Source organism: Lycium barbarum, chromosome 8 (genome assembly GCF_019175385.1).
Source record: "Lycium barbarum isolate Lr01 chromosome 8, ASM1917538v2, whole genome shotgun sequence".
Taxonomy (NCBI): domain Eukaryota; kingdom Viridiplantae; phylum Streptophyta; class Magnoliopsida; order Solanales; family Solanaceae; genus Lycium; species Lycium barbarum.
Genome location: NC_083344.1, coordinates 81,396,735 through 81,410,195, shown reverse-complemented (window position 1 = coordinate 81,410,195; position 13,461 = coordinate 81,396,735). Strand labels below are relative to the sequence as shown.

At 36.6% G+C, this 13,461-nt stretch overlaps 1 protein-coding gene across 1 annotated transcript; it reads right to left on the bottom strand.

Annotated features, from left to right (window-relative positions):
- Nucleotides 1–11,920: 11,920 nt before the first annotated feature.
- LOC132607907 (uncharacterized) lies at nt 11,921–12,859 on the bottom strand. The gene has a single exon (XM_060321987.1). The coding sequence runs from the start codon at nt 12,857–12,859 to the stop codon at nt 11,921–11,923; it is 939 nt and encodes a 312-aa protein (XP_060177970.1).
- Nucleotides 12,860–13,461: the final 602 nt, after the last annotated feature.

The window sequence follows — 13,461 nt, the reverse complement described above, 5'->3', positions numbered from 1 at the left end:
TTTTGTGCTTCCAAATCCCACACTCAGCCACACCAGACACAGAACAACCAAGAAAACAAATTTTAGAACTAAGGAAAACCCCAACTTTTAAGTCAAAGTTTAAAATTTTTATACTGAGAAGCTTAAACTTGAAGTTCTAGCCTCTTAAGGTTATTTTTAACTTTTTTCCTGACCTCTTTCATGGTGAGGGTAGGGGTTCTATAAATAGAACCCCAAAACTGTTCAAAACCCTAAAAATACCGATGTGGGACAACAAGATTTCTCAGAAATCAGCCTTGTAAAACGACATCTATAGCTTAAAATGATTTCAACAAGAAGCGAATGGTCAGATCTAAGCCTCGTTTGACTCGATCCAAACCATTCGTCCCCAACCAATGAGGTTTGAGTAAATATGAACATAGTACAACAAATAAGACAACAAAGATCAACTTTTGACTGAATAATTTCAAAAGAAAAGCAAAAGAAAAAGGCTATTATCGCGTTTGGGAGAGATCTGGGTGAAAACAAACCTTGAAATTAATTGTATCATGTAAATGATTCCGCAAATGCTGTGTGTCTTACATCTACTATATGATTTTACCATATTTAGACGAGAGAGAAAAAGAGAGCAGGCGGCGGCTCCTAGGGTTTTTGCAAAGAAAGGGAACGAGAGAGAAGAGGGTGAGAGATAGGGGTCGTTTGGTGTAAATGAAAATGAAAAAAAGGGGTGTATCCCTTAAGTTGATGCGGACTGGGCCGGGGGTCTTGGTCCATTTTGAGCTGGACTCGGTCCAAGTCATAAAGGAAATGAGAATGTCCCTTTTGTGTATATAACATGTATACATATATATGTATATCTAATGTATACACGCATATATAGGGTAAAGTGGCTAATTTAATAAACGGGCAAAACTAAAATATTTATTATTCATCATAATACTTCAATTATAATCAAATTAGGACATAATTAACCTATTAAATAATTTTAAAAGCAGCCAATTGTGTAAATGGGCTTAATTTTGCGAATATGACCTTAATTGATTTTAATCTGACTGATTATTTCAATTATGGCCATATTTGTCCTAATTAGCCAATTTTTAAAATTAAATTACACTAATTACTTTAATTAATTTGAGCCAATGAATTTGGTTATTTCAACCAAGGCCATTAAGAGACTAAATTTACAAAAATGATCCCAATTTCCTTAAACCCATGAATTAGTTAATTTAATTGTGGCCATAACAAAAATAATTAAACAATTGAAAGTCAATTTGCAATAATGACCATCTAATTAGTTAATTAGCCTAATTAAACCATCTATAGGCAATTATAAATAATTTTGACAAATTATACAATTATACAAAAATTAGAGATTAAGGGGGTGAAATTGTAAATTATTTTAATTACTCAAACTCCTTGAATTGAAGGGAATAATTTATTTTCTAATTTTGATTTTTGACAATTTAAAAAAATAAACATATGATTATTTTCTTAAAAATACTTTTTCTTGATTAAATCTAGCAAGTATCTCCAAAATGTCATAAAAAGTACCAATTAAATTCTAAATAATTTGTGACATCATAAAAAACCTCTTTATCAATTTAGAGGAGTAAAATACTGATCTGAACAATTTACATAAAAATTATTTAAACCCTTTAAGGTGCACAACTCATTTTATTTATTATCCAAGGACTCTGAGTGATTAAAATAAATTACGGGAGGTTAAAAATTAGGTGTCAACATCAACTATATCTTTCTATATACTTTATTAAAGAATGAAATCTATATTAGATATCTTAATATCAAAATATCTCATACAGTCATCATTCATTTAAAGAGACTTTGTCGATGAAGGTGCCCTTACCTATCTATACATGCTTCGCTTGGCAGAAGTTCTACTGCTCATCAGTATTAGTATTGTTAACAAAGCCCAAAGAGAAATTAGACTAAGTTTTTCAGATGGATCTCCCTTCAAATGCATTATTTTTTAATTTTTGCGGCTGGTGCTCATTTAATGAGGATTTATTGACGAAGGTACCCTTACCTATCCATTTTCCGTCCTTAGCCTTTAAGTTAACGACTCCGGACATCTTTGAGAATCTTCTCTCTCAATCTCAACTATATCTTTCTATATACTTTATTAAAGATTGACATCTATATTAAATATCTTAACATCAAAATAGCTTCTACAGTCATGATTCTATTAAGTTCCATTTTGAATTGCTTTGAACTTCCTATCGGCCTTGTTCTTTATTCTAGGTCCTTTTCTCACTAAGGACTATGGGCCAATAACTTCTGATACAAAGCATGATTTTTTGCTTCGCTCGGGATAAGTTCTGTGTTTTTTATCTTTTGAAATTGAACTTTTGCTCCGATCGGTATAAGTTCTATATAAATTAAGTTATGCAACATAAGTTGTACAATATTTTCAAAATTTATTGTAGTGCTCAGAAACTGGAGTTATGCTTTTTTGGGACGTATGTTCTTTATCCTTTTTAGAGAAAAACAATTTCATAGCTAATGTGGAATGGTACGATGTATGTGCGTGTCTGTGTTGTGGTTTTAAAAAAAATACATTATGCCATCCTGACATAAGTTGTATAACATTTATAGAGGTTTTTATCTTCTGAAATTGACTTTTGCTTCGTTGAGCATAATTCCTCTAGGAATTAAGTTATGCATCATAAGTCCCATAGTATTTTTCAGAATTTGTTGTAGTGTTTTGAAACTAGAGTTTAATGCTTTTTGGGGCATATATTCTTTATTCTTTTTTAGTTGAATAACGTGCCTGTTTTTATGGAGTTTTGATGTGTTTTTGGCAATTATTGTGTTGAGTTTTGAAAGTTTTACAGTATCCGGCTTAATGTGTTGGATATTATGATGCGTAAATATAAATTAATACCCCACGAAAAGTTATTTGTTATTTCAGTGTCATGGGTACTTTCATTCTCTTATTTTTTACTTAAAGTGCTGAACAACAAAAATTAAAGACTAAAGATTCGAGGGCCAAAAATTAACGACCACCCAAAAATTGGGGTATTTGTACGAATGACTTCTAAGGAAGCCCAGAGAAAAATTAAGGACCAAACAGCTCAAATACGCTTAATTTCTCAAATAGGCAAACTCTCATATTTATATTAAATTATTACTATAAGTGGATAGATTAAAGTGGGGTGGGATATACTGAAGGAAACACAAATAAGATTCTTTTAGCTTCAAGATAAACTTCAGTAACTGCAGTCTCTTAAACTAAGTACGCATGTCCTATGTTCACTCAATGCCTCTTGAATAATTTCATCACAGACTCTGTTTACCCAAAAAAGGTACAGTTAAATTTGTTAGTGGTCTAAAGAATACGTGAATCGATTTGTTATGAACAAGTATAAAATAATAGCAATTAACAATGAAATCAAGTAAATATAAAGCAAAAAAATGGTGAAATAAGCTTGGGCTGTATGAGCTCGGAGGAAATCCTTCGTTGAATATCACTCCGATTGAACACTTAGCCTTGAGGAACTTTTATTAACTTGGAACAAAAAGAATGACAAAAGAACAATTTTTCTAATAATTAGAATATGAATTGTATTGTTGTGTAAAAAAATGATCCTACTACATTGAGCTTAAGCTCCTTTTATAGTTGATAATCACTACATTTAATGTAATTCGTGCTTAATAATGAGCAATAATAACCAATAAATGTCACTTAAATATAAAAGTGTGACGTCCAGCTCCGAATTCGGACCGGTACGTAACGTCTGATGCTCATAAATGAACCGTACCATTTGCTTTGTAACACTTGCTCTGGGTTTGCATGAAAACATTCCTTCAGGATTAAATCAATCACCATGCCATTCTTCGATCTTGTCTGCCATGTGTATTTCTTCGTTATTGCCACATGTAATATATTTCCAATGTATACAGATAGTCCCTCCCATTTCCCGATGAAACAATAAGGTGAGACCAGGGGATGGATTTGAAACATTTCCAAGAACACCAGTCTTATGGTGGGAAACTGAAACGTCCCGACGGTTCATTCGAAGAGACGATCGTCAAATCCCATTCAATGCCCTCTATGCGAAACATCGGCGACCTTTCAATCATGTCGATTGACATAAAGCTACCATTTATGAAAAGTCGTGACCCTGACCATCATCGTCTTATATAAATAAGGACAATATCTAGTCCCAAATTCAACCAAATCCTTCTTTTATATGAAAGATTTCCCCAAAAACCTTCTTTGTATTCACCCCTTCACTTGTTCATTTTTGCAAGAAAAACCACCACCATGTCAGCCTCATCATCTGACCCTTCTCCTATTCGTTCTTCAGAGTCCCTTGCCACCAATGTTCTACCCTCAGGAATTAAATATCATGAGGATTTTTGTGCTGATGACCCCCATGAGTATGTTGAAGAGATTAATTCACTGATAACTTCTGATGTCCTTCCCAAAGTTCGTAAGGATTGTAATTTTAACCCAGAAATTGATGTTGCTGTCGTTAGCCCAGAAACCAGGATGAACCATCATGTAGAGGGTTTTTCTACGGTCTATACCTACCCTTTTATGATAGGTTTCAAGCTACCGAGTCTTGAGATTATCGAGGTGTTCTGTCGCCGCTATCGAGTTTGTATCGGTCAAGTGGCTCCCCAGGGTTGGCGCTTAGTCTATTGCATTCAAATTTTGGCCGACCAAGCAGGAATCACATTCTATCTTGACCATCTAATGCATTTGTATTCTCCTCGGTTATTCCGAGGAGGATTGGTGCATTTATTTCCCCAAGGGAGACGTAGCTTGATCAGCCTGGAAGATGATTTTGACAGAGGATTATTACATAGGTTTGTGATGATCTGAACCTGTCAATTGCACTGTCCAACTTCTGAGCCATTCCCCGAAGTGTGGAATATTACTCGTAAGTATTTCATAAGGATCTTATTTTCCTTATAGTAGTCTCGTTCCTTATTTCATTTAAATCCATCTTGAATTTCCACACCTTTTCAGCCATTCCTGTTGAGCCAGAGCTTATAGTTGGGATTTTCGAGTGAGAAGTTGACCAGTTGCGCGCTTCTCCCAACGTGATTCGGACCTAGAAAAGCATGACTTCCAATTGGTGGAAGGGGGAGAGTCACGGTAAGCAAAACGAAACTTTACCAATCAAGTACAACTCCACCTCCTTTGTTTTACTTTTCTTCTTTTTATGTATTTTCTCTTCCAGGCCTCCCCATGAGAAAATCAGCTTCCCGAAGAGTCCCTACCCGCAAAGTGGCTCTGTGAAACATAGTTCATGCTACACCACCAACTGTAAAAGCAGGCCATACGATGCTACCAATTCTCCTCCGATTGGAATTGGTTCTCAAGTATGAACTCGACATAGGCTCATTGAGGTGTGGAGTAAAGTTCAACACGAAGCTAAACACGAGGTAGAACATATCGAGGATGATGAAGATGAACAAAAGGTTGACGGACCTAAAGAGCACTTACCCTAAGACTCCAACAAGGCTTCTAGGGAACCTAAAACTTCCTGGAATTTACTCGGAAAGCCCTGCTCTTTGATTTTTGAACCATCAAAAGGGAGTGTTGTTCCACCTTAAGTGTTGATGTTGGGACATCGTATTTATCTCCACACCTCAAACCTCTGGTTGTTAGTTTGGATTCCTTTCTTGCTCACCTAGCTAATTTATTCCTCCAGGTACCCGTGTTATCTTTCTTATAAATTATTTCGCTAGCTCCCTGTATTTTCAATTGACCACTAAATATCCCTTTTCAGAGTCATGTAGTTGCCATGTCCACTGTGGATCTTGCCCGACCCATCCTTTCTTCCCCTAGAGAAGAAAAGGTTCAAGAAGACAATGATCATCTTAGAGCCGAAGTGGAGAGGGTCCAGGCCGAAGTTCGAGGTTCTGACTCCCTCCAAGCTTCTCTTAGAATGTGCTTGGAGGATTTGATCAATTTTTTAAGAGACCATGAGAATTCCGTGCAGATACTAACATCATCTTACGTCGGCCTTCAGAACAAAGTGACCAAGTTAGAGAATGATTTGAGCAATGCTCACGACCAGCTTGCCAGCGATGAGGTTTCTCGTAATCGCCTCCCAGCTAGATGCCAAAAGTTAAGGTTTCGTCGTGATCTAGCTATCTTGAAGACCCGGAGGACACTCTTGAAGAGGGAAGTGCTAGTGACTTCGACCTTCTTGCGTCCTTACTTGACGCAGAAATCAATTTGGAAGCCGCTGAATTGGCTATTGAAGATATCCAAGGCATCGAGGGAAATGATACGGGGAGTGAAGATTCTGATGTTCCACCTGCTACTGGAGATGCTCCAAACGTTTAGCCCCTTTACTTTCTATTTGAAGCGCCATTTTTTCTGAACATTAGTTTAATTTGTGAACCTTTTTCTTGTTTTGGATTAAACCTGGGCAGACCATGGGATCGAGCATGCGGGTCCCTTTCGCAGGTTTGTAACTGATTTCAAGGTTGGTTTGTCGATCCTTGGACGTATCTCTCGCTTTATTGAATGATCTAATTTTGCACCTCATAATTGTCAAATTTCGATATCTCTTATTGTTTCTGAGAAGAACAAACTCGAAATAAACCTTTCATACAATAACAGGGCTCTGTTTTTTTGCGTATTCTCCCGTTCCTTTTCTAGCACTTATTCGTTTGTTCATGCCAGAAACAATTATTCTTCGTCTTTAAAGCAAAGACCTTTCATTACTTATACCCCTATATTTGTTATCTTTTATGATCAAGTTTTCAAAAGTGAACATTCAACTTCAACTGGTTTGTTTTTTCAGAAATGACTTTTCTGTGCATTTGTGTCTTTCTATGAAAACATAATCGACTGACTGTTCAAACAACATCCTTACTTCATTTTTGACCTCAATTTTGACCAATGACGAACTCCCATCATATTTAATTTCATGTAAATATCAGAGATCTCTTCATTCGACTTTTATATTTGTTTTTATTACCTTATTTTGAACTCTTTTAGTCTAATTTGTTTCAGGCATGTCACTTCCAAACATACGTTTTATAAGATTTTATCAAGGTTTAAACACTTCCGAATGCATTCTTTACATAGTTTTATTCGGGCAAATAACTTTCGAATGTCTACTTTGAATAATTTCATTCGGGTTAAATACTTCCGAATGTATACTTTAAATAATTTCATTCAGGTTAAATACTTCCGAATGTATACTTTAAATAACTTCACTCAAGTTAAATACTTCCAAATGTATACTTTGAATAATTTCATTCGGGTTCAATTCTTCCAAATTTATACTTTAAGTAACTTCATTCGGCTTAACTACTTTCGAATGTATACTTTGAATAATTTCATTCTGGTTAAATACTTCTGAATGTATTTTTTATAACCGGTTTTCATATTGGTCAAGCATAATCCTTCCGACTTAATTATTTATATTAAAGGTCGTATACTTATGATGATGAATTAGACATCTCTAATTTATTTTGACATATTTGTTTGAATGTAAGCTTTTCATTCGATAATTCGTTTACTCTGACAAAATTTCAAAACGCTCAAGTATATGTAATTCTAAATCATAGTATAGTATTTGTAGAGAAAAATTCTATTTGACTAATAAATTTCTCTCTGTTGATTTACAATAATGAATGCATTAAATTTATTTTGGGTGGGTAGGAGGGGGGGGGGGGGGGAGTGACTAAACTATCCGGATTTCTCGTTAACCGGTTTTAAGCCTGGCAATCAGTCCCCAGTACTACTACATTATATTCTGGAGAAATTCTCCAGTATTTGTACAAGAAAACTTGGGCATCACTTGCCCCTTTCTTCGGCAGTCCCCAATGTTCTATTTGGGTTCAGCCTCTTGACTTTATATCTAACATAGAGTGAACAATCTCCAGCGCCTCTTTATCCTTGTAATCCATCCGTTCTGATTATCTTCTTCACTTACAGTAACATTATTTATGTTGCTGCCTCATTAAAAATCTTTCCGCAAAAATCCTTTTTTGGGATAAAAAACCGGTCGAAGGGAAAAAGAGTGCAGCAAGTGTTTTTAGAATTTTGCGAACGGTCTTCATGTGCTTGTAAATGCTTCCTTTTCTTCCGTGGAAAAAACGTAAACATCTTTTACCTGAAACAACCGTTAGCGCTAAAAGGAAACAACACTATTAAATCAAAAAACGTACCTTAAATAATAACTTCACTTCAAACGACGTGATGTCGGCTTCCTTTCTCTCTAGTAGCATGTAAGCTTTCTTTTTGGGTCGCTTTTTGGATCACTGCTATTATGGGTAGTTTACCCAATTTTGCTTCGGGGATACCAAACCACATAGTCCGGTCCAGTAACACTCTCTCATTTTTTTTAACGGATATACCGTGACTTCTTTTTCTTTTCCAAATATCGGCAACTTACCCTTTATCAGTTTCACTCATTTTTCGTAGCAACCTTGACGCCGAATATTCCTTTCACCACTAGCCATTCCCCGGATGTATCCAATTCCATCCGACGTTGGAAATTCTACCTATTTGCGTAATGTCGAAGGTACTGCCTTCATATCGTGAATCCAAGGTCTCCCCATGATAGCATGGCATTCAATGCTGCCATTTACAACGTAAATGTCACGACCCTAATTACAGATCGTGTAGGCACTTACCTTATTATCACCAGTAGGCGAACCCTTATCCGTTAACCCATTATTTTAACTTCTTTAATCATTTATACTTAAACAATCAATGATCATACGAATGAATAAATAAATAAACAATTCATAATTAATAGATAATATAAGTGCGGAAGTCTAACTATTACACCCCCAAAATCTGAAAGTCATCGTACAAGGACTTTAACTAACATTGTCTAAATAATGAAGTATATCTCAACTATAATAATAAATGATGTCTAGAATAAAAATAGACATCTGGAAAGAGAGATCTTCAGGTGGAAAGGCATGGACAGAAGCTCACCCTCAGATCTAATCGAGCAAACTAGCTTCAAGCTAGAGATGTAATCTGGATGAAATCTCTGGAACACAATCTGCACCCAAAAAGGGTGCAATAAGGTAGTATCAGTACAAACACTATATACTGGTAAGAATCATAGGTCGACTAAGATTAGTTCACGCATATAAGTATAAAATTAACAAGATAGACAGATAGACACTTAATACTCAAATCCAAGTCACAGAATATCCCATAACAGAGTCACAACCTAAGATGAAACTTCTAACCCACAAGTCTGTCAAGTTTCAATAATCTCACCTGATAATCACAAGCCTAAGTTCCTTCCATAGGTAGGGTCACTGATCCACAATTTTACTTAGTCAATGGTCATCATTATATTATAATAGGCATTTAACATCCATACCAAAATAAAAAACAAACGTGCACATAATAATGCAGAATAAAATGTGATGATGTGCAACGTAATGTAATGTAATGTATTGGCCAAATACACACTGTACACACATGCTACTGATGTCATAGCTCAGTAGTCATGACCTGCAGGGGACCCATGGTGTCCATGTACCCTCGTTCCAGACCCACTCCTCAGACCCGAGCCATAAATCCTCCGCCCCGAAAAGAACCTCAGTCGCGGCCATATCAATATACCTCTCGTCTCCGAAAATAACCTCGGACCACGAGCCCATAATCTAGGTCACATATGTGCCTTTCCATAACATTGTCACATCACTTCCAGTGATCAATTCATCAAGTACCATGTATCAAATAGTATCACAAATGCAACAAGAAGATTATATTAACTTCTTAACTAATTTCACATCACAATGTATGTCTCAACGTATTCCAGTTCATCAGTATGTATGGACTATTAGCAATATCAATGTCAAACACAAGGCATCATGCCACAAGTATTCCAAACCATTTCCATCATGCATGAGTGTATGAACGCATAAATGAGTGTAAACGTGGTAAATCAATGCAAGCCAATAAAGCAACAGTGAAGGTATAAGTCATAAAGCCACAAGTCATATTAAGACTTGGATCAACTCAGCCTGAAATGAATCATACAATCGTCGCAACCAACATAATAGTTTATGTCCCTCTTTACTTCCACATGTAGCAAGTATGACTCACAACTAAGTCTTGTATCACTAAGAAGCTCCACTTTTCTATATATTATCATCAACAGTAAATCACACATCAAGTGTTCATCTACATATTATCATAAATATGTAAATCACAATTCAGGTCTAAACTCAGTATTCCTTCCTTTCTCCGATGATATGTGTCATAATAAGAGAGAATTGAGTACAACACGACAATTCAGGTAATAACTCTAATCACAATAATGGGGTCACGAGCCACCATCAACAATCAATCAACCTAAGAGAAATCCATCCCGAATCGCCACAGTATGAATACAACTACACCTCATATTTCAGTACATAAAGTAACGGCGACGATCCCACAAAATCAGAAGTCATACCAACCTAGCTAATATCTAACCCAAACACCATGTCTGAAGACCTAATCATGCTTTCTGCCATCAATTCTACACAATACATATGTTTCGCTAATAAAAGTCTAACTAAAGTAAGCCGTAACCTACCTAGAATGCCGAGCAATAGTCTCAAATCGCCAAACCTTAGCCTTTCCTTCTCTTTGGAGAACCTCAAAATGATTAATGTCTATCAAAGATGAATTCTATATCAGAATACGAATCTAAGGATACCCATATTGCCATAGTTTTACCCAAAACCCAAAAATGGATCCAAAATAGCCAAACCCGAGTCACAAGGGCAAAACTATAATTTTATTAAAAATTTAGATACAATATAGTTAAAATAGTACTCTACAGGTCTAAACGAGTCCAACAATGCCCATATTGCTATAATTTTAGAAAAATATCCAAAATACCCCTACAATGTGAAATCGGGTTCATGATGGTCAAACGAGAAATTTAGTGCATAATTATGTTACCCATCATTTGGTTAATCTTCAATCTTAATTTCATGAAATTCTATTTATCACAAGATATTTGAATTTATCTTTCCGATTTTTAGCCCTAGGGTTCTTAACCCATTAGTTCTTCACAATTAGTGTATAAGATGACTATGAGATAATGATAATTGACAAATAAATAATGAATACTAGGTTAGAATCTTACCCCAAAGTGCTTGTGAATGCTTTTCGATTGCTCTCTCCCCAACCCTCCAACTATTGAAGGTTTCATCAATTCTTGGGTTTTAAATCTTGCATCCACCATTAATGGAACTTAAGCTTGTCATGGGATTTGAGGAAGGAAAAATAATGAATCACGTAAGGGTTTTCACTTACCTTCAAGGATGAACTTCACCCTAGCCCTAGGAAAATAGCCTCTCACATTCTAAGGAAGTATTTTTGGGTTTAGGATGGGAAAAACTTGAAAAAAGACATTAAAAACGGACCTACTGCCTAGTTGGGTCGCTACGGCGGTCACCTGACCGCTGTGGCAGTCTCCCAGACTGCTATAGCAGTCCTCTGGTCGCTGCCAGCGGCCAGTTGGAATAGCCCGAACGAAAACAGGCATAACTCCCTCATCCGGAGCCGAAATGCGACGATTGTTTTTCCTATAGCTTCGTAATTTCGATACGGATATAATGGTTCAAACCTCACTAAAAAAATTTTGGATGATCAATTTATAGCTGTTTCTATCAACAAACCTCCAGCGCAAAACATCGAATACGAGCGCGACAAAACCCCAAACCCATCTGAAACTCTTTGGAACCTCACCAAAACTTGTAGACAAGTTCAAAATAATCATAATAACTATTGGAACTTCCAAAACATAGAAAAGGGGTCATCCTAACCTAAAGTTGACCATGGTCAACTCTAACTCGTCAACTTAACTAGTTTCTCCATGAGTGACTCAATTTACACTTGAACCTTGCGGAACCCAATCCAATGACTTTATTAAGTCATATATCATACTAACACGACATGGGGAAGGGTCAACAAGGGTAATTAGGTCAAAAGCGCTATAACGAACAGGTGGGTCGTTACAGTAAAACCTCGTATTTTTTTTATCACACCACCTGTATTAACTGGTAGCTCGATTTGCCCCTTTGTTGTTTTACTTGCTTCACTGAATCCATTGAATACTCTCACGAATGGCGTCAATTTTCCCATCATTGCCAGTTGTTCAATGACTCCCCATTGAATGACATTGGTCGAACTACCTCGATCAATCACAACATCTGTAATTCTATAATGATTAATCATAACATAAATTACCAGAGTATCGGGGTGAGGTGAAATTAAGTCTTTCGCCTCTTCATTGGTGAACGATACTACAACCTCATGCATAAGTCCTTGGGCTCTTTGATCATATGCTTCCGACAACTTATCCTTTTTTATTGAAAAGGACATTCTGGTATCCATAGGTTCGTCAGTTATCATGTTAATCACAAGATGTAGCTCAACCTGAACCTCTTGTTTGCTCGAATCCCTATTATTACCGTAATTCTCCTTAGCTCTATCACTCAAAAACTCCCTTAAATGACCATCCTTTAATAGTCGCGCAACCTCATCACGTAAGTAATGACAATCAGAGGTCCGATGCCCTTGAGTCCCATGATAATCGCATAACAAATTTAGATTCCTCTGACTAGGGTCTGACTGCATTGGTCTGGGCCATTTTGCACCCTCAATCTTCCCGATTGCCGCGACTAACCTGGCTAAGTTAATTTTGAAATTATATTCAGATAACCTTGGATTTTCAATGTTGTTCGTCGCTGAATTGGCTGCTACGACTTCGCTTCGGCCTTGAACGAGACCTCCCCGGTTGTCTATAAGGCTGGTAGCTTTCCTTCCAAGATATGAAATCCGAATCAACACCTCTTTTAGGTTTGTCATGGTATCGATTCCTGCCTGTTGATCTAGCCGGTAATCCAAACTGATCATCTTACACTCATATTATTGATTCGTACCTATTGTGAACATCTGCCCACGTTGTAGTAGGAATTACAGTAAGTTCTCCTTCAATTTTAATGAAGCGCTTTAACTTTTAGGGTTCAGACCTTTAGTGAAATCCTCTGCCGCCCATTCATCCGGTACTGATGGTAGCAACATCCGTTTATTTTGGAATCTTTTAACCAATTCCCGTAACAATTCTGTATCTTCCAGAGCTATTTTGAAGATATCAACCTTCTTTGCAGACACATTCTTCGCACCAATGTGTGCCTTGATGAAAGCATCCACAAACATTTCGAAGGAATTGATCGAATGCTCCCGAAGTAGGGAGTACCATGTCATTGCCCCTTTGGACAAAGTTTCACCGAACTTCTTAAGTAAAATAGATTCGATCTCATCCGGTTGCATGTCATTGCCTTGGCGCAAGTGTATGAGGTCACATACTCTTGGGGGTCTGTGGTTGCATCATATTTGGGTAGATTTGCTATTTTGAACCTCTTTGGGATCAATTTAGGCACTGCACTCGGTGGGAATGGCAATTGTACATATCGTTTTTAATCTGGTTCCTTCAATACTGGTAGTGCACCCGAAAT

Coding starts and splice junctions, on each gene's coding strand:
- LOC132607907 (XM_060321987.1), bottom strand. CDS start 12,859: ATGATCAGTTTGGATTACCGGCTAGATCAACAGGCAGGAATCGATACC.